Source organism: Leptinotarsa decemlineata, unplaced genomic scaffold, assembly GCF_025532065.1.
Source record: "Leptinotarsa decemlineata unplaced genomic scaffold, Ldec_3_MD MMD2_tig00026361_RagTag_RagTag, whole genome shotgun sequence".
Classification (NCBI taxonomy): Eukaryota; Metazoa; Arthropoda; class Insecta; order Coleoptera; family Chrysomelidae; genus Leptinotarsa; species Leptinotarsa decemlineata.
This window is the reverse complement of record NW_027412704.1, coordinates 1,048,217-1,074,139: the sequence shown is the minus strand read 5'-3', so window position 1 is coordinate 1,074,139 and position 25,923 is coordinate 1,048,217. Positions and strand designations below refer to the sequence as shown.

The following is a 25,923-nucleotide window of genomic DNA, read 5'->3' as shown; positions in this document are numbered from 1 at the left end:
CAAAATCGAGTATGAAGCTGTCATTAAATATTTGTTGCCTAATGAACATTTCCAACGCTGTGTTGGCGCAGTTTAGGCGCAATAATCCAGGTTTTGGCACCGATTGATTACTGTAGGTGAAACTTGGATACACCATTTTACGCATGAAACAAAAATACAGTCCAAAAAGTTGACTAAAAATGGGGAACCAGCTCCAAAAAAAGCAAGAACGGTTTTTTGGACTAGGAAAGTAATAGCTACTGTTTTGGGATAGGCATGTGTTATTTTGATCGATTCACAGCCCACCAAAAAAATATTTTTCTCTTGAAGGGGATTCAACACGTTCTGAGCGCTTTACTCAGGAAGAGCTAAGCGATCTTATTAGAGATTTGAACCTTCCACAGGATTCTTCCGAGTTGCTTGCCTCCAGACTAAAGAAAAAGAAATTTATTCACCCAGACACCAAAATTACATACTACCGTAATAGAGAAAAATATCTTTTGCCTTTTTTCTCAGCAAGATGATATGGTTTCTTGTAACAATATTGAAGGACTGTTAGAAAAAATGGGTGTATCGGAGTATACACCAGATCACTGGCGTTTTTTTATCGACAGTTCCAAACGAAGTTTAAAGTGTGTCCTACATAATGGCAACAAATATGGAAGTATACCAATTGGGCATTCTACAAAACTGAAAGAAGAATATAAAACAATATCGCTGGTGATAAAAAACATCAAGTATGACCAACATCACTGGGCGATCTGTGTTGATTTTAAGATGGTGAACTTTCTCCTGGGACAACAAGGTGGCTATACAAAATATCCTTGTTTCCTGTGTCTTTGGCATAGCAGGGCTAAGGACCAACACTGAAGTAGAAGAAATTGGCGTTCTAGAGATGCTTTAGTTCAAGGAGAAGCTACCGTAGTTAACGATGCATTGGTCGATCGAGAGAAAATAATATTACCTCCGTTACGTATTAAACTAGGGCTGATGAAACAATTTGCAAAGGCCCTAGACCAGAATCGTCCTTGTTTTGAATACTTGTCCAGCAAATTCCCTGCACTTAGTAAAGAAAAATTGAAAGCCGGAATAATTGATGGGCCTCAGATACGACAACTTATAAAAGATTCGCATTTTACAGAATCGATGACTGAAATTGAGTGTAATGCATGGTGCTCTTTTGTGAAAGTTGTGGAAAATTTTCTTGGCAACAATAAATCGGAAAATTACCGGGATTTAGTGGAAGAAATGCTCAACAATTTTAACAAACACGGTTGTCATATGAGTATTAAAATTCATTACCTCCACAGCCACTTAGACGTTTCCCAGAAAATCTTGGTGACCTTAGTGAAGAACAAGGGGAACGCTTCCACCAAGATATCAAAACAATGAAAGAGAGGTATCAGGGGAGATGGAACACTCACATGATGGCAGATTACTGCTGGAGTCTTCAAAGGGACCGTCCTTTTAAAGCCTTTGCAAAAAAATCATATAAAAGGAAGTTTTTAGGTGACGCCGAATAACAGATTCGTGCTGCGATGCTGGTTAGGTTACATGAAAAGTTTTTTTGGCAGATATGTGTCATGATTTTTGTAAGTATATTGTTGTACAATAAATATCTTACTTTTTATTCATGTTTCGTTCATTTGATGGGTAGCAGCAATACATTGTATATGTAGCTAGTGCTGCGTTAAATTACTCTATATGTTAGAAATGTGACCTGTTGTCGTATTTTCTGAAAACGATCTGATGGAGCAAATTACCTAGAAACAGTAAACAAATTCCAGCAGCAAACTGTGTTTTTACCAGTGATATCTTCAAAAAGGAAAAACCATCACAGCAGCATACTCCATATGATTGCTTGACAAGCTGAAGGAAGAGTTGCTACATTTGCAGAAAAAAGCCTGTTTCACAAAGATAACGCCCCGTCCCATACCTCAGCGTTTTCCATGGTAAAAATCCTCAAATTGAGGTTTGAACTACTTGACAATCCACCTTACTCACCAGATCTAGTCCCAAGTGACTTCTTTCTGTTCCCCCATCCAAAATTGGGCTCGAAAGTACTATTTGGAGGGGTTTCAGAGATGGGAGCATCGCTGGGAAAAGTGTGTGGAGTTCAAAGGACGCTATGTTGAAAAAATTCTGAAAAATGTCTTGTATCTTTATTAGGTCAGGAACTTTTCATACCACCCTCATAGAAAAATGTTGGGATATGATTGAAAAATCACATACAGATGTGCAAACACAGATAAATACAGACTCCGATCTAATTCAAGTTAATAATAAAGAAACTTGTCTCTATTTTATGGATACGTTCACGACTGATTCAGGCTGCTTGTTTATTGTGTTTTCCGTCGGCTTTTGCCTGAAGAAAATTAAATTTCCACATCATTTGCTAACTAGGGTCTAATGTTTTGTTTTACCGTTTCAATGTGTGGTACGTATCTTCATATGACGTTCAAAATTGCTTCGAAAAGTATCTCATTGTAGCCAAAGGATACTTTCTCCAAAGGAAATCTGAGAAAAACAGATAGAAACATCCTCTTTAGCAAAATTATGAAGGGAAAGTCGACATACGGTATACCCATCTTACACCGTGTGACCATAAATATGTTAACAATTTTTGTTTGTTTGCTGGAGATGGAATACGGGGAAGAATTCTGGAAGGAAATCAAAACAATAGCCAAATGCGACTACGACAAATTCAAAACCCACCAGGTTTATCCTGACTTCATCCTTGGATCATTAGCAGCGGCTTGTGCCACACTCACCAATGCGTCTTACGACAGCTTTATGAATTTTTTCGGAAGGTGTTTCGTCAGGTTTTTCACGAATTTGGGGTGAGTGATATCACTTGACGTATTTAATGTTGATGTTATTGATGTTAGCAATTCTGTACTTATACAACGACCCTCACTTTCATGTGCTCTGTTAGTCGGATACATTTACCGTTTGTATTGTAATACTTCATTCTGTTCCATATAGATGGCAGCACAAAATGTAATGATTGGAAACTCATTCAAAAAACATTCAAAGCGCTTTTTATCTTCTAATATATATATACAAATTATTCAATTATTCAGATACGATGTTACTGTGAAGGCGACTGGCAGATATTTCACGGATTTTCTGGAAAGCGTCGACAATATTCATTCCCAATTTCGATTCACTTACCCCAAAATGCAAAGCCCCTCAATGTATTTGACCGACATCGACTCACACGGTTGCGTCCTTGTATACAGGAGTGGTCGACAAGGATTCACACAGTACATCATGGGTAAGTATATGAATAAACATACAAATAATGATAACCAGTAGTTTTCCATCAAAAGATAAAACCTCGTTGGTCTTTGGCTCGCACAAGATTCAACTTCTGAGGGTTATCCTTGGTAGAGGAGCGGTAACTAAAAGGGAAAACAGTTTTTTGCTAGCTGAGGATCAAGGAGATTTTACATATAAAGTGGAATATGGCAAAGAAAATCACCTCTCAAGTACTAGTCACCCGTTGCCCTCTTCTTTAATTTTCATAGAACAGCCTTGAGATAATACTGAACCGAAAAAATTCACGAAAAACTTAGGGTGGTAGCATTGCTCGAGCAAGACAGCTGCGCCCTCGGCCGAAGCTTCTGTTCACTATGAACAGGAGGAGTCTGGCCAAATGCGCTCGACTGAGAAGTAACAGCAACATAAATTAAAGAAGAAGAAGCTAACTTCAAGGTGTCGGTTTTACATCGCGATGTGCGCACGCATCGTAAAAATGTATTCTCATCATTTTCCCCAACGCGCCAAAAGAAGTATAACTTCAAAATATAACGGCAAACTAGATTTTTTTGCTGTACCTACTGTACCTAAGGCAATTCTAGTTTCTGCGCGGTCTTGCTGTGTATTATAAGGGTGAAACCAAAAGAAATGTCATACAACCCCTACCGAAAACTGAATGGGCCTTATCTTAAGGGAAAACTCCGGGATACCTTTATCATATCTCATCAAAACCTTTGAAAAACCAACAAGATAGATTATGAATCTGACCTTGAAACTTGATCTTTAGTTCCAACAAATATTGCCGCACAGATAGTTAAAGATCAGAGAGAAATGTTTCCTGGTAGAACGAAAATCTGGCACTAATGAGGCCAGAACCAAAAACTAGAAAGGGAACTTTTTTCATACCTCTCCTAGACGGAAATCTTTTACCTAACAACGAGGTCCGGACAAATTCAAAAATGGAGGCCCCAAAAGGGTATTCAGTGAGAATTGACTCGTGAAAAAAGGGTGAGAAAGTTGGAAGAAGAATGAATTGGTCGTGAAATCACTGTAAACAGAAGTCATTTATCCAGTGATGCTGCAAAAAGAACCGGAACTTCGGAGAAAGGTTGAGATGCACAAATATGGAGACTGATTAAGGCTTCCTTTATTTCGAGATATGGAAAATTTGGACAGGATTTAGCAAAGGCTTTGAGACCTGAGAGTATCCTGTTGTTTACACTAAATACACTGGTACAGAAAACAATAAAAAAATAGTCAGCAAAAGAAGGAAAAAGCATATAACTAGGTAATATTAATTAATACATCATTTTTAGGTCAGCTGCAACAAATTGCCAGAGATTTTTATGATTTGAAACTGAAAGTCAAAGTTTTGGAAAAAGCTTCTTCCGCTAGTGGACCAAAAAATCATGTCATTGTTACTTTCAGACTGGATTTTGACAACAGAGCTTACGTAAGTGTATTAGCAGGTTCAAAACTGTATCGAAAGAATAAAAAATGATCGTTAATTCCCAGTGCAGTAATGCATTTCTTTGGAGAAGTGCCTCCTTTGCAAATCTTTCAGTTAATAAAATTTGCAGATGCTGCACAAAAGTCAGAAAGAATCTTTCAGACAGGTTGACCCACTAACAACATTCTCACGGGATCTCCTATTGGAACTTTTTCCGTTCGGTTTGGTTGTAGACACTAGTATGGTTGTCGTAGGCCATGGACAGCGATTTTTCGAAATATGGCGAGGGGAAGAAGCTCTGTTGGGCAAACCAGTCACGAATAATTTCAGAATAAGGAGACCTAAGGGCGTGTCATTCACCTGGAAAAATGTATGTAGTTATTCTCTTTATTCCAAGACGATCACGATGATTGAATCTGCATGCTCGCCTTCCAAATCTGACATCCATTGATTTTTCTGATATTTTACAATTTTTAGACACTGAATCTACAACCCGTAATGTTCGAGCTGGAATGCAACAGAGGAATCACAAATTATAACGATAGTGAGGAATCTGAAGAAATAAAAGAGGATAGTGGATCCATTTCACCGGTGCCCGGAACCAAGAACATTCTCCTCAAGGGACAGATGAAATACATACGTGATATCAATTCCATTATTTATTTATGTAGTCCTATGTGAGTCACTTCTTGATACTGTTTCTATATATGAATGTATTTCAAGAAAAATTCAAACTTGCTCATTCGAAATGTATTAATTTTGTAGAATAAATGATCTTGGCGATCTTAAGGATCAAGCACTTTACTTGAATGATCTAAATCCGCACGGCCTGAGTAAAGAGTTGGTTTTAGCCGAATGGCAGCATAACTCCAAGTAAGTAAACTGAAAGGTTTCGTTTGACAATCTCACAAACCTCAGTTTTTTATATTTTGAATATTATGCATGAAATTTCAAAAATCCAAACCTTCTTTATCTCAATTACATAGACAACAACTCCGCAACAAATAATGAATTCAGCTTCAACAGATACTTCACATTTTTTAGACTTGAAGTCATGTTTGACGAAGCCGAACAGAGATCTAACGAGTTGGACACGAATTATACTCTCCTTGAAACTTGGAAACGTAGAGGAGATGAATTGTTGTATTCTATGATCCCCAAAACAGTCGCAGATAGACTGAGAACAACTAAATCATCTCTCAGTACTTGTGAGGTGAGTAAAGATAATATAATAACTGATTGAACTAATGATATCCATGACAATAAAAATACAGTTTTCACTCTACATTATTTTAAGTAGGTATACCCACTGTTCAGGCAGACAGGTCGCCCAGCCAATCAGGATTCGCCCATTTTGTCACGTGGTTGTCGTGTGGTCTCGTGACTGGCGGAAATTCAAATCGATAAATATTTCAGGCAGACATTGAAACAGTGAGTCAGACAGTCACGTGGTGCCGTGACTTCAAATTCGGTCGGCCAAGCCACGGAATATGAGCGGTATGAAAATATGAGTATGAGATTGAAGCTTTTATAAAGTAAGGGGGAATTAGCTGTTTTGGGTGTGATGAAAACTGCTCACTCAAGGAACAAATCATAACTGAATTTCATCAGTTAGACTGGTGGAGCTACTGTGTAACAAAACGTATCTGGAATAAAATTCATAGTATCAAAATTGTATGATTATCGTCATGGATAGTCGGAAGATAGTGAATTTTGCTGTGATTTTCAGGCCTTCGAAGAAGTCACCATATTATTCTGCGAGTTAGTTGGTCTGACCTCCCAGACTGTTAAAGAAACGATGGTAGTTGTTTCAACAATGAATACAGTCTTCTCTTGTTTCGATTCCTTACTGGACAAACTTCAGGTCTACAAGGTAAAAAACATAGAATGTACTACGACTAAACATAGAATTTATTAATGGAGTATTTAGGAGTTATGACCCAGTAACCAAAGTAGTTCGATACTCTACGTCATTCACTTAAATGAAGTGGGAAAGAAGGACCGACTGAATTTTCATTTGAAAAATATGTGATTTTTGTTCAAGGTGGAAACTGTGGGACAAATATACATGGCAGCTAGCGGTGCTCCAGAAAGAACTCGATTTCATGCTCAAAATATAGCAGAATTGGCATTAGAAATGCTGAAAGCCATCAAGAATATGACATGTGCTGGAAAAACAGAAGTTCAACTGAAAATAGGTAGTGTAATAGTGAGTTTTTGATGACTATAACCTGATTCATATGCGTTGAATCCTTATCCACTCGTAGTTTCTCAGTTCTACATATTTCTCTTCAAAAGACCACGGTAATCCTTCGCTCATACTTACTTCATTGATTTTATCAAGTGGTTTTATACACATTCAACTTCAATGATCTTTGAAGAGTATTTTCCAACGATAATATTTTTCAGGAATCCATTCCGGGCCTGCCGTGGCCGGTGTCGTTGGTATAAAAGTACCTAGGTACTGTTTCTTTGGAGATACTGTGAATACTGCGTCCCGAATGCAGTCGACTAGTGAGGTAAGAATTTATCGAAACTCAGGCGCATAAGACAATCTTAGAAATCCATATTACGGTAAGACCTCGTTAACCGTGTTAGGAATCACACGTTAAAAGGTAAGACCTCGTTAATCCTTAGCTCGCACAAGTTTCGACTTCTGAGGGTTGTCGTTCGTAGGGGTGCGACAGCTGGTTAACGGAAAAACAGATTTTATAGTATCATCTACAGCTTACTAATATAAAAAGACATCGATAAAAACCGTAATTGGAACACTGTTCCGAACTAGAAAACTTTTGATGCTTTATGAAGCTCAGATCAGACCTTTTTTGGAGTATTGTTATCATGTATGGAGCTCCGTCCCTATACCACGACACGTCCACATAGGTGGAATATAAATTTATTAAGATGTGGAGCTAGAAACACACATGACACTAAAACACCACCTCTCTCTCTCTAACACTTCGACAGTACTGAATTACAAATCTGTTAGTTCTTTGCAGATACTACCCATGCCGATGATTTTCTGTATTTCAGTTACTCAAGCGGGGTTTCTGAAAATGTTTGCAGATGTCGCCACTTTCCTGCCATTTGTGCATCTCTGCTAGTGTCAAAGCTATTTGCCGTGAGGTCTGCAGGTTTCGTCTACAAAGGCGGTAGACAATTTAATAACTAGAGCACTTCGCCCGTTGCATCATCACCTTTGTTAAGGAAGACCGTGGTCAACAAAACTGGAAAATAGCTTTGCCGCCGTTACTTCTTGTCATGAAATACCAATTACAATTTTTATTTTCAGCCTGGCAAAATAAATATTACAAGTTATACAAAAACGCTACTACCCAAGGAAAAATACAAAACTCAAAGTAGAGGCAGTGTCTACGTCAAGGTAGGTAGATTCCAGTTCATATAGAGAATAAGAAAAAATGGCATTCTACACTTACAAACCATGGAGTACTCTTTTCTATTTAAAATTTTCATCGAGTAACATTCCTTTTATTTCAAACGAATATTCTGTTACTTATTTATTACGTATATTACCTAAAAGTAAAGCGTGTTTGTGTTTTGATTTTTCCAGGGAAAGGGAGAAATGCAAACATTTTGGTTATTGGAAAACCACCCATCAGAAACTGTTGATTTTTGAAACCTTAAAAACATGCCAAGGAATCGAAACTTGTGCAGGTACTGAACAGATGTAGTGATCAACATGTAGATCCAGATAAATAAATATATTTATTAAATAAAAACGATTACTATAACCATCAACAATAGCAGGCATCTCTAGTGTTACTTCTTATCCAAGAAATATACCTGTTCACCCTCGTATAGACGCCTGGAAAATTCGGTGCTGCACATCCTTCTCCCCATGAAACGATTCCTGAAAAATGAGGAAAATCCAATTGATTTCTACATTATCACAATCTTGAGTGATAAATAGGCCTAAAGGCAAGTCCTCTTCTCAGTCAGTATTATGCTTGTTGGAGACGCAAGAGTTCTGATGTTGCATTCATAACCCCGCCTAGTACCACTATTGAATGATAAATGCAACGCTTTTGTGTTCTGAGTTACGGGAAAAGGTGAGAGTTATCGTTAATAAGGAACATCACTCAATCCCTAGCTGAGGGAAAAATCTCAAATATCAACAACTTTTCTACATAAATGAAGCTTTTATAGACTAAGAAATGTGTGAAACTTAAACTTTGCATAGAATCTTGTTCGGCCTACTCAAAAATATAAAGAATGGTATAAGTATGTTTATTTTGTAGAACATCTCGAATGGAAAATAAAATGCACAATTTTGTCTCTTTCCCATTGAGCAAAGCTCTAAAAAAATAGCATTTCGTTCTGAAAGAGCCAGTAGTTATCTTACAGTGATACTAGATACATGCCATCGAGTTTTTCACCCCTAGTTGTAGGGGTGGTGTCCGTACGTGCAGAAGTGTCAAATAGGCTTTTCCTGAGAACAATGGATTGACGTCACTTATTGATCATCCCTGTTAGTTCTTGTAGATCAATGACCAAAAGGTCGAAGAAACGGCAAAAGTGCTTCAATATACGCACCCCCTGGTGAGAACGATGAATTGACGTATCTTTTTGGGCGAAGGTCGAAGAAGTGACAAAAAGACCTTAACATACGTAACACCCGTTTTTGGAAAATGACCAGAGACCAGGGGTCGTTACCAAAAAGGCATTAATTGAGCAACCCTTCCGATGAGGTGGAGGCCAGCCTTGTTTTGTTTTGTCAAAAGAAATATACTTGAAATAGATTGAGGCTAGAAGTCTGGTATGCATCGATGGAAAATACATCGATTGGAAGATTTCCAAACAGATGACAATGATTTTGGACTTACCCACAACTTGATGACTTGTCCCATTTACAATGTGTAGAGGCCCACCGCTGTCACCCTGAAAACAAGTATATCACGTTGTTTTGAGTTGGAAAACTTTCAATAGCACAGTTTGAAAGAATGTTTTTCCAAAAAACCTTTATCTGTTTTGGAAAACAATTTTGATCAGGCTCAGCGAACCAAACTAGGTAGTATAAATATTACTGGAGTTTTTTTCCAGATAACCAAACCGTTATTTTAACACCTCGACACGTGTTTCGATCACCAAGTGATCATCTTCAAGAGGAAGATCCCTGTCTTCTCAATAGTTTTAAACGATTTGTTTTCTGCATACTCACCTGGCAAGAGTCTTTTTCGCCTTTGAGAAAACCTGCACACATCATATTGTCCGTTATCCTGTTTTTGTAACCTGTTTTTCTACAATCGATATTGGACATGATGGGAACTTTTACCTCTCGAAGTTTACTTGATGTCTGGCCGTGTTCTTTGGTGGCTCCCCATCCCGTTACAATTCCTAAAAATTTCATGAATGATGTATGATGTATGAACTTCATAAATGGAAGTGCATTGAAGAACACAAACAACTTGAATGATATATTTAAACAAAACTGATATGCATCAAACTAGATATCAATTCATCATGTGGGTGTTGAAAAATGTATAATACATGTATAATAGAAGTTTTATTGATAAAATCCTGTTCTGAAAGATAACAGTTATAGAGATTCGTTCGTAAAGTCAATAATGAATGGAATAGAAAATAAACAGTCAATCAAAAATCAAAAAGAACTACAAAAATCTTTCATAAGTATTATTTTTTTCCTGTGCGCTTCATTTTCAAGTGGAAACCTCACATTGAAGTTTCTTTTTTAACTACGTGACAATCGAAAGATAAAATGGGAGCTGTAGCATATGTTTTCAGATCTATAGCCACTGTATTTTTTCATGTGAGATCAATTCAACAATATCGCAATAATTAATTAAATGGCTCTATTATTTACCGAATAATGTTCGTTTTCCGTTCCGCCTTATAAGTTGACAATAGATTAAACTGACGGAAATGATTGACCTGATTTAGATATTTATCAGGCGAAACCTTCGTGGTTATTAAACTTATTGAAAACAGAATGCAGCAATTATTCAACTCTTTATATGAAACACGCACATTCTCATTTCTCACCTTCATACCCCGTGAAACTCTTTCCCGTTGGGGGCAAACATACAGGCTTCAGCATTCCAGTCAAATTCAGTTCTTGGTCCAGCTGAAGTAGAGCGATATCATTATTATAATTACCCCCGGATCCATACCCTCGGTGCCTGAGGATATTTTTAATCTTCCTCGAAATGGTTTTGGTCTCAGTGGAGCTAGATCTGTCATGATCCAAGAAAACAGCAGTGATTCTATCTTTATTGAAACTAAAATAGAAAGAGAACTTATTGGGGATGGTACTCAAATCAATCTATAATTTCCAGGCAAAATTATTCAATGAAATTGAAGATTTGTAAGCTATCTATACACATATTGTTGAAAACTTTTCATATAAAATTTTAACAAATCTACAATCCAGTCCATTGTTGAAAAGATAAAGAAGTAGTACTGATCAAACTTTTTTATTTGTTTCCCAAAGGGTAAGTTGGATATGCTGACGGCAAATGCATTAGGGTCTTAGGCCATAGGCCTTACGCCCGCACTATGGGCGTGAAAGTCCTGTTGGCCGCCCTATAATCCATCACAAATTGGATACGAGACGCATGTTGTCTCGCCGACGTGATCTTAGCTTCCATCTTGTGTACACGCCGTCAAATCTTCCGAATCGCATGGTCGAGATTTCGTCCTTCCGATTCGGCGTTGTGGATTTGCCAGATGTCAGCCTCTTCTGTAAGAACACTATGAACCTCCGTATCCCAACAACCCAGTTCAGGGTTCAGTTCTGTGGAGCGCACTGCGTGATCTGATTGACTCCATTGGTGGTATGACGCGAGTCTCCTCTTCAGACGTGCCAACGGGTGGTAGAACTGTCACTTCTACAACTTCGTTAGTAGGCTGGGAAGGAGCGATATAGCCCTGCCGCCGAAGATAGGATACGCCGCCGAGGATAGAATGAGCGGCTTGCTCAGGATGTGTTTCACACCACATAGCATGCAATCTCACCATGTACCCTCTTCGCGCGGGCTCACTACTCTCGTAGCAATGCACAAGGCTGCACATGCCTCTGACCCGTCCGAGCTAGTCGATTGTGGGGGTCCCTTCCTCGATTACCAGGAACCAAGTGTTTGGTCTACCGGGTGGTTAGCCCTGTGGAGAATAGTGTTCTCCTTCCCAGGTGCGCCTGGGCTGCCGGTTCGGTTTTGCACCAGTTGCTGGGGTCAATGGAGGCGCAACTCACCAAAGGCTAAGGGTGTTAGGCCATCCCTGCTTATTTATTATTACAATAATCATTATTATTCATGTTGAAAAACAGATTTTAAACACATTCATGATATAACATTGGATATACTTACCCGTTCACGCAATGCGCAGCAGTTAAGACATATTTATTATTGATTAGGGAACCTCCACAATAAAATGATTTACCATACATTAGAGCCGTCATCCAAACATACTCGTTGATCATTGTTTCTACTCCTCCAACAATCCTTACTCGTTGAAATGTTTGTCCGCATCCTGAAATGAAGAAGGAATTTCATTGCATGTCAAATACCCAATATTTCTGGTCACTTAGCGAGATCTGTTACCAAGCAGATGATTCCGACATCAGTCAGTGATGATCAACGATCTGACATCAAACTTTCAGAGAAAACTCATGGAGTTCCCCTGGGTAGTGTGTTGGACCCACTTCGCTTCATAATTCGGCTTCGATATTTTTCATTTTATGACCTGACAAATGGATTCGCTTTGACCTGGTTTAACGCGTCCTATCTGGCAGTAATATTCATTTGTATTTACCCACTTCGTCTGTCGGGACAATAGTACAGTTTTTTAGTACCAACGATGTTGGATATATCGTCATAGAAAAAACTCTGTTGTTGTTCATGATGTCTTATCTATATTCGATCAATAGTAGCTTCCATCTTATGGAATTGCTGAATGGTTAACCAGTTTAGAACTCTCTCAATCTCACAACTAGATATATGGTTGTGACATCGAGAAAAATGAAAATTCACCTAATTTTTTAAACAGACAGCGTCTACTATACCAACATTGTTAAATATTTGAAGGATCTTTTGAGGGTCAACGGTCTTAGTGGAGAAGTGATCGAAGACTGCATTAAACTAACAAACATTTTTATGTAACAGAATTACTTCTAGTTCAACAACCGTTTCTATGGGCAGCACGAAGGCAAGGCAATGTAAAATCCATAGTTGATCTGTTCATGAAGAGATCTGAACTGAAAGCAAAAGAGAAGTTAGACTACGTTCCATGAACTTTGGTCCAATATGGAGACGATATATTTGCGAATTGTGACACTAAAAATCTAAGGTACAGGACTTTGTTTCAAGCCTCAACAACAGATTGTCAGAATACCTCACTACTTTTAGATATATTCCTGATAGCTCACACCATTGTTCACAACACAAAATGGCGGGTCTAAACTTTCTTGCCAATAGGCTAGTTGTGTTCTTCTTGAGTAAAGAACGATATATCGAAAACATTTCAACAAGGACATAGCTGAAAGCTATGTCTTACAAACCAAATGAATTTTAGAACTCACTGCAAGATTGGCATTCCTTCGGTGGAGCAGGGGTACCAGTATCATTATTATTGATTCCAACCACTCCTAAAAACCAATCGATTACATTTGCTTTCTCCGAATAAGCATGTTGTTGACTATTACTCGAATTGTTCTTCTTTATCACCAGAGGCTTGGACTCCACTGTATTTTCTGCGACCAAGTTGTTCGCCGCATTATCAGAGAACTTCAAAGGGATTATGGAGCTTCCGTAGAGGTCCAGCGGTTTGTTTGGGGGTATGTAGGGTCTTCTGGTCGAAGACGGCCTTGTTAACTGTTGTGTCCAATGCGGTGGCACGCCTGGCTTGTGTGCGACTGATGATGATGTCGGTTTTATGAGGTTGGGGCTCGAAACTATGTTTGGGTTTTGGTACACTATAATTTTCTGCCCGTAGGAGTTCTGAAATGAAGAAACATGCATTCATATGAAGGAAACATCAAATTGATTGTTAGATAAAACCACATTTTGCCAAAAGGATAGATGGAAACAATGGTGCTATTATATGGCCATCACGTTCACCTTACCTGACCTTCTGAACTTTCCATTCCGGGGCTTCATTAAAGACAAGGTGTTCGGCTCAACTTCTGGCAATATTGACGAATTAACTATATTAACGATATTCACAAATTGACGATATTACTACATAAATTCTGGAAAATATTATTGCAAAAGCGAATAAGTATTTGTGGAACGATAAACAGCAATTTGAAAATTTGATGAGCTATCGTGAACGAAATTATTAACTTGGAAGTTATAGCGAAATTGAAACTATCGCGCGAGAAAACGAATTAAAGCGGCCTTACAAAATAACGCAGCATGCCTCATGAAGAAAGCTTGCGATTGCGTTGGTTTTGTTCCACGTGATGAATCCCTTTGAAGGTTGAGGCCACATTTTTTGTTGTCTTCAAGTGAAGACCTACTTTCCTATTTTGAAATTGATAGTTGTGGACATACTTTTCTGTGAGAGAATTCCATCAGTGGTGATTATTATTGGTTACAGGCTGATTGAAACTATGGTAGAAAAAAAGTAGGCGTATTTGTGCCTGTGATAAGCCGATCATGTTGCTAGTAAATAAGTAAATGGGTGCCCAACAGTACCCTATTAGTTATTCCATGAACTACACACAACGATTTGATTTTCACAAACATTATTTTCGAAAATATCTTGATATGTTTCACTATCACAGTAGCTTTAAATTGTGGACTTGTCCAAAGGTGTATATTGGTCAAACTGGCAGAACATTTAGGAATCGCATCCAGGAATATCATATGAGCTATGTGAATAAGAAATCAAGTTCAACTATTCAAATCATCTTCCAGAAGAAAATTATATGTCTTCAACAGAGATTTCGAAATTTTACACATGCAAAATTAAGGTTTGAAGCTGAATCATTTGGAAGCAATGGAAATTGATGAGCCTAAAAATTCAATCTTTCTACTGAATGACTAAATGTTGTCGTATTGCACATATAATTATAAATTAAAAATTAAAAATAAAAGAGGTCTAAGATTAGAACCTTGTGGTGCCCCAGATGTAACTACGTACTGAGCTGATTTGAAAAATGCATATTCGACGAATTGTTTTCTGTTAACTAGATATGATTCAATTAGAGTAAGCAGTTGGTTAGAGAGTCCCAATTTGGTCAATTTGCTGAGGAGAACATCATGGTCTATTTGATCGAAGGCTTTTTAAAAGTCTAAATAAACAACATCGACTTGTTTTTGCTTGTCCAGGTACTTACAGAGATTGTGATTTAAACATGCTAGATTTGTCATACATGATCTTTGTTGTACTAAACCATGCTGAGTAGGAGAAATAACTTTTAGAATATGCGGGAGTACATAACATTTTGCACACATATCTCGAAGAGTTTAGAAAAGTTACATAAAATTGAAATTGCACTGTAGTTTGTGATATCGCTAGAGTCGCCTTTTTTTAATATCGGACAAATTCGAGCCGTTTTCCACTGCTCAGGGAAGGCACAAGTTGATAAAATTAAATTGAATATGCTTAAAAAAACGAAAAAGCTACCGAAACATGTGATATTTTTCAAAATAAAGTTTGTGAAGATCAAGTCGTAAGATGGAGTTTATGTAATTACTATGGATCTTCATCAAGTAACAGCAGAATCAATCAGAAAAAATGAATAAACCCTATTAGTTATCACCCTGTATCACATTTACAAAAAAAAAATTGAACAACATACCTGTTGTCTGAAATTTTCGTCTCCAATCACAAAACCGACCACAACAACCAGGATTGCACACAAAACTGAATATTTGCACATATCTGCCCGGAGGTATGATGCGAAAACAGCAAATGATATATTGAGACAAAGTGTAGCGACTCGACTGTCCTGTGTTGATGGTTTGCGTTGGACATAGTGAAAAGCCCCATGCAAAAGAATAACAATATTATGTAGGTTTTGAGGTGGTCAAGTAACATGGACGGGCTGCTTTAATTTACGGTATAGGCTCGTAACTATTGTATCTGCAGCTGTAGGAGTGTTGGTAGAAGCAGTGAGAAAATAATATGATCTAGTAATTTATTTTTCTTCAATTGTCGACTTTTCGTTTGTGAAAAGATTTGAATTTTGTCCTCTGTCTCGGTACATTAGAAATATCTTTGTAAAACATATCCTTCTATAATATATGGTTCTGAATGAGGTTCAATAGATACGTATTTGAGACCGCAGAAAAGTAAGACTCGTGAAGAACAAACAATAATATAATTTATTTTTAAAATGCTATCGAAGACGTACAAAATTCCCAAACACTTTGTTCATAAGGACAAGTTCGAACATTGCAAAAACCTCTGAGCCTTGAAACTCGTTTAGAAGGAATGGAGTTTTGAAATAGCAACAATCCGTTTTTTATGAAAAATACAAACGGTGAATCGATTTCAAATAGAAACCGTTTCGATTCAAAGATAAACTATTTGGGAACAATTTGTAGTTTCCACCGTTCTGCAAGTATCGGCCTCTTTTTGTCAAAATATTATAAATTGTGGTGAATTTTAAAAATAGTGAATGTTGAAATCAAGTTGCAGAGCTTATAAAAAGAAGCAGGATTTCCCTGCAGGAATTTCCTGCTTGAGAAAGCACCATGTGAGAACCAAAATATATCTTGTTGGTGAGTTATAAATTGATTTTTATCGAGTATTGGTCAGATCTTGTTGATTGTAAAATACGTATTTTTTCAATCAACAAGAATCTGCTGGTAATGAAAAAATTATGAACATAATTATCATATCGTGACAAAGTAAAAATTATATATTCAAACAACTCTATATTGTGAGATCCTCACATCAAATACTTTAAGAAATCATAATATGGGAACATGGGGAAGTCCCGTGGTCTCTGACCGGGGATTCCCCGCGATACCAACTCAACGGCAAGTACTATTGCCAGACTAAATAGAAACGAATAATCAGAAACGACAAAGATAAACATTTTCAGTTGATTAATTTTATATTATAATATAGTTTATCAGCGTTCGTCCTCTGATGAGTGGAATATCTTCGGGTTGAGATTTTTCTAATGTATCATTCATAAAAAAATCATGGCGTGTACTTTTGGATTCTCTATACTTTTTTTTTAATTATTTTCGGCTTTGAGGTATGAGGCCCTTTTGCACCGCGAGGCCTTACGCCGCCTCTGTATATATCTACTCTATGTATTCTTGAAATGTCAATATTCTTTGGAATCTCATGACAATAAACATTATTATTATCAATAATTTTCGGGTCAAATTTGATTCCCTTCTGAACATTTCATTTCGAAAACTAGGAATCATCAGAAAAATGTTATTCAAGTCATGAAATTATCTTGAATCTCTTTGGCAATCGTATTGGAAATACCCTGTGAATAATTTGTTTCGGGCACGAATGGAATAATTTGTAAAGTGGGGCATGATAATTCAGAGAAAAAAGATTAAAAACTCATAACATGAAGGACGGTGAAAGTGCGGCAAAAAGCGAATCCCACGTCAAGCATTTCTCAAAAATGAATTCAGATCATTTCATTCGACGAATGCTGCAAAATTCCTAGTTTCCCTTCCAAGAACTCTTTCAATTGAATGATAATGCTGCAGACACATGTGTAGGAAGTATGAATATATCTGGTTTTAAGCAAATAGCAGTAAATAGAAAGTAATTTACCGCTATACACACACGTTGTCTGTCTCATTAGTATTCGTTGACGAATTTAGTGAAATGATTAGCGAAATGCCATGACAATGAAAACAAAATTGATTCACATCGTTAGAAGAAAGTGAAGTGTGATAGTTGGATTGAATAAATTATCGTATGAAACAGATGGTATAACAGTAAAATTTTGCTTAGGTGCTGTACTGTAAATCTTTTTAAGAAATATGGTACTTTTTTAAAAGAGTTTCAATGTATATTTGAAAAAAATGGTGTAATATAGCAAATCAATTGAATTGATTCAATTAAAAATGTATTTCATTTTATTCAACACATAAGTTCTTTTATTCCATTTTTGCTAGTTATTCATGTTTTAGTCATATTCTCTAGTCTGTAAATGAGAAAAGGGTAAGTTGATATACTGCACAGTATGAAATAAATATAATTTTCATATTATTTTAAGAAATCCCTTAATTTAGGCAAGCCACTATAATGTATTTATAGTAAAGACGTCACATTATTTTCCGTACTCTTTTCAATCAACACCTTTCATTTGTTGAACCATAGTATAAAGATAAAAGGATTTATACTATGGTTGAACCACACAACAAATATTTACCCAGGAACAAAATCTTCACTTTCTACACTCTTAGAAAGGAGATTGAACGACAGAACTAATTTGCAAAAACATATTGATGATACAAAGAGAAAGCATTTGGGTTTCTTTCTCAATTTTTTTCCCAAATTCGTTCTTATCTGAACTGTAAGCTCTTCCTCTCCTAAAATGATAGTCCCACAGAACATGCCAAAGTGGAGAGAAAAGAAAAGCCTGGCTGAATAGCCTAGATAACTCATATCATTTCCAAAAAGAAGAGTAGAATACGAAGAGATCGCAGTGCCCATACACGTAACCGTAGTGCATCACCTCACATTAGTGTTTACACGCTAGTGCAGTCGGGCATTGCTCGTTAATTGAGTTCAAGTTGCAGTTGAACTTTGTTTTAGCACAAACCCAGGTGGGTTTGGCTCCAACTCAGATCCACTTCAGTGTGAGCTCCACCTGTGGTGGCAACATGATTCTGGAACTCCTGGCTGGGTAGCCCTGGCATCTGAAGGCATTAATGGAAAAAGAAGAAGAGGAAGAAGGATCAAAACACAACATAACCTTTTTTAAATAAAAGCTGATAAAAGTTAAATTTGAAAACTTGAAACCTAAGTTGCAGTTTCTAATTTTTCATAAACAGTATGCTCAGGCTCACAAAATTTCTTCGCCCTGCATGTTCAAACATAAAACATTCGAAGAAAATATCTTTAAGTTCCAATGTGCAAACCAAGAGTTATTCACCTTGTAATGCCCACAGTCATGAAACTATTTCGAATGGGAATTTCTGTGCTGCAAGACAGAGGGTACCTCCTTACCACCACTTAGGCTTTTGTACAGATGCTAATCTAGAACATTCATTCGAAAAAGCTTGCGACGAAACGTTAGAATCTTTGACAGAGTTTTTCGAAGAACTTGTTGAATCAAGAAAAGAACTGGAGAACGCTGATATATCTTACAGTGTGAGTACTGTAGTTGAAATCAATATGTCTCTTGTAGTGGTACTAGTATTGAGTTTGTTCAAAATATCATATCAGTAGCCGAAGACAAATAACTAAAATTAAAAAATATTATAAGTTACATGCATCTTGCTGTGTCGTCATTTTGTAGATGAATCATTATCATCAATTGTCGATTCAAACCTAAACGGAACTATTTTCCATGAAATCTATATCTGCAAGCGAACATATAACAATAATTTTACACTATACTCAATTATTTTTTCCAGAGTGGAGTGTTGAATGTCAATCTTGGCAAATATGGAACGTACGTTATAAACAGGCAATCTCCAAATAAACAGATTTGGTTGAGTTCACCTACATCAGGACCAAAACGGTATGATTATATTGCCGAAGGTAGTTGTTGGATCTACAAATATGATAAAAGAACTCTTCATCAACTTTTGGAAGATGAAATATCGCTAATTTTGGGCGATAAAATCGACATGTCCAAATGTGCTTATTTTAAAATAATTTAGGTTACTCAAAGATTATTGATTATGCGCTAATTTTATTTATTACATGTACCTAATGGGTCATTTGAAATTGATTATTTACAAAGAATGTTACTTTTTTCTCCAAAATATAGGTTTAATAGAAGCGTAGTGTAGGACCAGATAAATCTATATTATTTTTCCACAATACACACCTATAACTGTGAATTTACAATTATAAGTGTGAATTCATAGTTACAACTGTAAATTGACAAAGTCGCTGTGAATTTACATCATTACTGATGATTACTGTAAGTTATGATAAGCGTCTGTAGACAGCTAATTCCTCGCATGTACACTTTGTACTCAACACAATAGATGTCAGCACGTTACATTCATTGCAAACTTTTTTAGTATATGCTTGTTGATCAAACAAAAACTAACCAGTAATCTAACTTAACCAAAGTTTGATTTGTACGTTATAGATTGTATTTCTGCGTAAGAACATAATGAAAATGTTTTGTAGTAATAGATGTATATCTATTTCGAATACAACCTGGCTCAACTGGCAATATTGATAAGGAATTACATTTTGTATCACAGTTGACAGCTGTCATTTGATTGTTTTCGTTTTCCATCAATGCTTTGACCTGGAACGTTCAGAGTGTGCAGAGATCTGGTTATTTATCGGAAAATTTGAGTGGTTTTTTCGGTTGTGTTGAAAAACTAGTTAGTGAGTCTAGTGACTCTTTTTTCACGGGATTACTGTGAGTTACCCTTATTTTTACTTGCTACACTGCAAGTAGTGATAGTGCCCTAACAATACTAGCATGGGGACTGAGTCCCCTGGTGCAATGGGAAATTCTTCACCACCCAGTTCTTCGCAGATCAATCAAAGGAACTATGTCAGAGCAGTCTCAAGAGTAAAACGGCATAAACCAAATACCATTGAGAGACTGCGATAATAATGTCAACCCAATTGTGGATGGGCACGCCCCAGGTCCACTAAGTGTGGCCACATTTGGATTTAACAACAACTTCCGTTACCAACTGGCCAGATAGCCTTAGTTGCTGAGGCCATTGAATCGAAAAGAAGAAGAAGAAGTTTTCCATCAATTGTCATAGACATGATAATATAGACTGTCCGTGACTTCACTTCTACATATATCTACCTGCTAATCAGACAAGATCTTGGCGACTACGTCACACCATCATTCGACAAATCAAATCTCAAAAATTTTCACGTCGAGTGTATAAGTAACGCAAATGCCAAGACGTGAATCTCTATCTTACTAAGTTTTTGGAGTTGATGTTCTCTCTTTAATGACCAGTCCATATTTTAACCTCACTGTTAATTGTTAGGTAGCATTAGCACTTCTATTTTGTTATCAGAAAGTGGTTTTGTGTGTGTGTATTTGTGATATTGGTGTATTTTATTTATCTACGCCTCCGCTTGACAGAATAGGAAAGGTTCATAAGTACTCGCTTCACTAAGACTTGGTCGATAGGGTTTAATCATATTTCGGTCGCCATGACTGCCGAAAATGAAAAAGGAGTTGAAGTGGAACAGGGTCAGAGTCAAAGCCAAAGTCAAGATTCTGTCGATAATGGACTTCTGAAACGACCAGCCGAAGGTAACATGTTTATGTGGTAAAAACTTTGATAGGCAATGCAGTGTTTATCAACAGTTATTCCTGATTTAAATGTATTGTTTGTGTAACCAGAAAATTACATTTAACAACTTTCTATGTTTTAAAATATGAAATGATTTGGGAAATTGAAGAAATATAATATTTTAATTGGGTCGAAATACATTCTTACTGTAGCTAAATGAAGCAAAACAATACTTTATTCGTTTTTGGTTCAATGAGTATCAATTAGTTGCTTTCAAACCACTTTTTTGCTTTTTAACCTTGAAGTTATTCATTTTCCAGATGAACCAGCACCACTATTTCCCAAAAAGAGAAGGAGCGATGTCAGAAGTATAACTCTCAATGAAAAAAATCCCATATCGGTTCTGAACGAGTTGAAACTCGGACTCAAATATGAAATCATCGAACAATCCGGTCCTTCTCACAACCCAACATTCAGAGTGTGCGTCGAAGTCGACGGTCAGAAGTACTATGGTACCGGCAATTCCAAGAAAAGCGCCAAGACCGAGGCGGCCTCTGAGGCACTGAAATCTTTCATTCAACTCCCCACTAATGGCATGATTGTTTCGACAAATTCCATTGAAGTCAACAGAACGGATTTCACGTCCGACCAGGTCGTCACGAAAAATAAGAATGTGAAGCCTCCTTCGCTCAATAAGGGCGAGAAAGGACCCCTCATGCTACTGAATGAGCTGTACCCGGGAGCAGAATTCACGTGCACTTCGAACGAAAGTGATCCGTACGGGAGGTTCAAGATGACCATTTATATCAACGGGGAGTCCTTTCAAGGAACAGGTATGGCAAGTGCTATGATTCATTATTATAACTGTTGATGCGTTCTCTTCTTTCAGGATCGAATAAAAAGTTGGCAAAGAATGCGGCAGCCTCTGCTGCTTTGAATAAATTGGTGAACTATTCCCAAGACTACCAAAGACCTTCAAATCTTGACGTACCCTTTACGAGTAAGGAAAATCAAGAAAAAGCTGATGTAGTGGGGAGGTATGTTTCGTCTTTTTATAAGCCATTGTCCAACAAGCATATCGAATGAAATTTTATAATATTGTATCACATACAGGGTGAATGATTAGACTTAACTAGTGTAGGGATCAAATGACTCATTTCCGAAAAGGTTCATGTGATAAAAGGATCATAAAAGGATTGATTATTCTCAAAAAAAAAACAATTCTTTTTTTTGCCAATGTTTCAGACTTCACTATGTTCTTATGTGTGTGTGTATGTAGCGTGTGGGTGTGGGTATATGTGTGTAGGACTGTGTATATGTGGCTATGTCTGTGGGACTGTGTATATGTGGCTATGTCTGTGGGACTGTGTATATGTGGCTATGTCGGTGGGATTGTGTATATGTGGCTGTCTGTGGGGCTGTGTATATATGGCTATGTCTGTGGGTATGTGGCCGTTTCTGGGGCTGTATATATGTGGCTGTGTATATGTGGCTATGTGTGTGCCTGTGGCTATGGAAGTATGTGTGTGGGGGGTGCTAGGTGTATGTATGTGTAGCTGTGTGTGGCGTTGGCGTGTGTGGTGGTGATGTGTGTGGCTTAGTGTCTTTGTGGAGTATATGTGTGTGTGGCCTATGTATGTGGCGTGCGTGGCCTATGTGACATGTGTTTCTGTGTTGCTCATGTAATTGTCTTTGTAGCGTATGTGGCTCATGTATGTGTCTTTGTGGCGTGTGTGCCTCATGTGTCGGTATGTCTTATTGTATGTGGCGTGTGTGTATTTGTGACATATATGTCTTTGTAACGTATGTGTCTCTGGCGTGTGTGTGTGTATGTGGCGTGTGTGGTTCATTGTATGTGTCGGGATTTTTATGACTCATGTCTGTGTGGCTTTTTGTGGCTCACCTCGTTGTGGCGTCTGTACCTCATGCCTGTGGCGTATGTGTCTGGCGTGTGTCTTTGTGGCGCATGTGTCTCTGTGGTGTGTTGTGTGTCTATGTGGCGTATATGTCTGTGAGGCGTGTATGTATATGTGTGGCTTCATGACGTGTGTCTTTGTGGCGTTTGTGTGTCTGTTGGTGTATGTCTGTGTGGCATGTGTGTTTGTAAGTAAATGATTATTTTGTTGTTATATTGATAAATCAGTTTTGATATGTTTGTATATAACCTATTGGTGTTTTTGGAGGTTTTAAACCATTGATAACCCTGTATTTCTACCCAACATCTCACAATATGGGCGTCTCCGTAGGTTGGTCAACGAGAAATTTTGTGACCTTATGGCTAACGATCTAACTCACATGAAAAGAAAAGTTCTTGCCGGGATTGTGATGATAAAAGACGGTTCTTTGGACGACGCCGAAGTGATTTGTGTTACGACCGGCACGAAATGTGTTTCTGGAGAGTACATCAGCATCAACGGGGCCTCCTTGAATGACATGCATGCGGAAATTTTAGCACGAAGATGTCTGATCAACTACTTCTATAGCCAGTTGGAAATGTTATTGGATGAGAGTGAGTGAAACTTGATTGGTTTTCGTTTTGAATTCTTGAGTAATAGAATTATTTTTCCTGTGTTATTTTTTAATTTGAATTCAATCGTCAAAATATTATGGTTTATAAATGATATCAACTTTCAAGTGTTCCAAAATTATGTAATTTCTGGAAAATATCAACTTGCTCACTATTCGGAAAAACACAATTATTCTTCAATAGTGAAAATATGATGCAACTATTGACTCATATATGAGATTTCAAGAATATTGACACTATATCATCTAATTTTATTGAATTGATCAATTTGATTTGTTTGTCACAACATAAATTTGTATTTCATTATATTTAACTTGGAACCACCATCACAAAACCACGTAATCATTTTCGAAAAAGAGAAAAGCAGTATTTCAGTTGCCCATTTAGTTTTTTGTATCATCTTTGAAATCATGTGCTTTAAGATACTGCGCCCCATTCGATTTTCGAACCCAAAATAGACGGAAAAGGATATAAACTAAAAGATGGCATAGAATTCCACTTATACATCAACACGGCACCCTGTGGAGACGCAAGAATCTTCAGTCCCCACGAAGAAAACGTCTCTACCGATAAACACCCCAACAGGGTTTCGAGGGGGCAGTTGAGGTCGAAAATCGAATCAGGAGAAGGTACAATTCCTGTCAAAAATACATCTCCTATTCAGACGTGGGATGGAATTGTTCAGGTGAGTTGAGCATTATATTTTGAAGCATCACTGTTGAATTCTTTCACAAATACTTCATTCGATTGGATTTTTGTTCATCACCGAAATTATACTGGAGGAGACTATACTAGACAGTTACAAAGCCAGGCTTTGTAACTGTCTAGTATAGTAACGGTATAGTAATTTGATTCCATCACGGCGGCACAACGGCACGCGATTAGTCATTAAAGAATTATTATAGGCAATAAAGCAGTTTTGATTGATTGATTTTGGGTATTCTGTTAGCATATTGTCTATCATACTGCTGTCTAAATATAAACTGTTGATAAATCTCAGAATGCGTGTTTTTTTTGCAGGGAGAAAGACTTTTGACTATGTCGTGTTCAGATAAAATATGCCGATGGAACGTCTTGGGGCTACAAGGGGCTCTGTTGTCACATTTTATTGAACCGGTATACTTGAAATCAATCATTCTCGGCAGTCTCATGAGGGAGACCCATCTTCATAGGTAAAATAATGCATTGAATACTGTACTACTTTGTTGATTTAGCAACCGTAACGGCCCAACACAAACTGGTTTGAACGGTTTTGGTAGTGCCTCGATACTCGAACCATGTCTCACGTCCCCTTTATTTTTTAGAGCCATCGGCAAACGCATCGAAGGGAGTTTGCAGGGTTTGCCCCCTCCTTATCTCTTGAACAGACCCGCGATGTGGAGGGCTACGTCGGTGGAAGTTCGACAGCCGCAGAAGGCGCCTAATTTTTCCGTGATCTGGACCTGTGGGCTGGGACAGCCCGAAATCGTGAATTCGACCATTGGCAAGCCCGAAGAAGGAGTGTCGATCGTGTCCAAGCAAAAATTGGGCGAAAGGTTCGTCAAACTGTTTGGGAAGCTGAGCAACTTGTCAGGTATCGAGACTCTGCCCGCCACGATGATTGAAGCCAAGGAGACTGTGCAAAATTACACGGTACGTGGTTTAATTATTTCACGCTTTATATTAGCTTCACCTGTATGCATGTTTGTTTGTAACTCTTAAGCTCGGGAGCTGTATTTGACAGAATTATCGGAATTATTGCTTGATCTATTCGCGGGCAGATGGCGCTGTACGCAACCTCTTTGATACATCAACATTATTGCTTGATCTATTCGCGGGCAGATGGCGCTGTACGTAATATTGATATAATTCGAACGCACTTTACATTTATTTCTTCATTTGAAAAAAGTATTTTTTTTATTAACACGCGCGCTGCCTTATTTGTAACTTATTTATCGCTCAAATGAATTGTTATTATAGTAATTGAGTTGATAGATAAATAAATTAGTATAAATAAGTATAGTTATTCATTATCACATTATTATAAATATTTTTTTTACTTTTGCAGTCGGCGAAGCAATGCCTTTTCGAGGCATTCAAAAAAGCACATTTGGGGACATGGATTTCAAAACCAGTCGAACAGGACATGTTCGAACTGTCTCCATCAGCATAGAAGTATTATATAACAATGTGATGTGTTTCTTTTTGTATAAAATACAATTTTTATTTCATTAGAATCTATCAAATGTGAGTAGATTTTCAAGTAACTGAATTATAGTGTGACCATGATTTGTTCAATAAGTAAAGTAAATGAATTCAATCTGTTTCTCGTTTTTTGCGCCGATTTCGTAATGTAAGACTAG

The 25,923-nt window shown here is 37.4% G+C and overlaps 3 protein-coding genes across 4 annotated transcripts; 2 read left to right on the top strand and 1 right to left on the bottom strand.

Annotated features, from left to right (window-relative positions):
* Positions 1-2,535: 2,535 nt before the first annotated feature.
* LOC111508023 (soluble guanylate cyclase 89Db) lies at positions 2,536-8,404 on the top strand. The gene is made up of 12 exons (XM_023163440.2): positions 2,536-2,819; positions 3,063-3,256; positions 4,557-4,693; positions 4,821-5,060; positions 5,168-5,367; positions 5,456-5,563; positions 5,735-5,903; positions 6,420-6,563; positions 6,735-6,888; positions 7,100-7,209; positions 7,983-8,072; positions 8,262-8,404. Exons 1-12 carry the CDS (start codon positions 2,536-2,538, stop codon positions 8,325-8,327), a joined length of 1,896 nt encoding a protein of 631 aa, XP_023019208.2. The 3' UTR covers positions 8,328-8,404.
* On the bottom strand, positions 8,398-15,664 carry LOC111508008 (trypsin-1). Of its 2 annotated transcripts, XM_023163419.2 has the most exons (8): positions 15,471-15,664; positions 13,368-13,662; positions 13,245-13,310; positions 12,034-12,196; positions 10,712-10,947; positions 9,870-10,045; positions 9,535-9,589; positions 8,398-8,561 (listed from the first exon to the last, which is right to left on the bottom strand). In XM_023163419.2, the coding sequence occupies exons 1-8, from the start codon at positions 15,549-15,551 to the stop codon at positions 8,446-8,448; spliced, it is 1,188 nt and encodes a 395-aa protein (XP_023019187.2). In that variant the 5' UTR covers positions 15,552-15,664; the 3' UTR covers positions 8,398-8,445. The 2 variants fall into 2 exon arrangements, with proteins under 2 accessions (XP_023019187.2, XP_023019186.2); XM_023163418.2 differs by having other exon boundaries at positions 13,245-13,662.
* Positions 15,665-20,769: 5,105 nt separating this feature from the next.
* Adar (Adenosine deaminase acting on RNA) lies at positions 20,770-25,884 on the top strand. Its single transcript, XM_074185117.1, has 8 exons — positions 20,770-21,074; positions 21,375-21,887; positions 21,944-22,091; positions 23,301-23,563; positions 24,004-24,266; positions 24,602-24,753; positions 24,886-25,213; positions 25,629-25,884. Exons 1-8 carry the CDS (start codon positions 20,972-20,974, stop codon positions 25,731-25,733), a joined length of 1,875 nt encoding a protein of 624 aa, XP_074041218.1. The 5' UTR covers positions 20,770-20,971; the 3' UTR covers positions 25,734-25,884.
* The last annotated feature ends 39 nt before the right edge of the window (positions 25,885-25,923 follow it).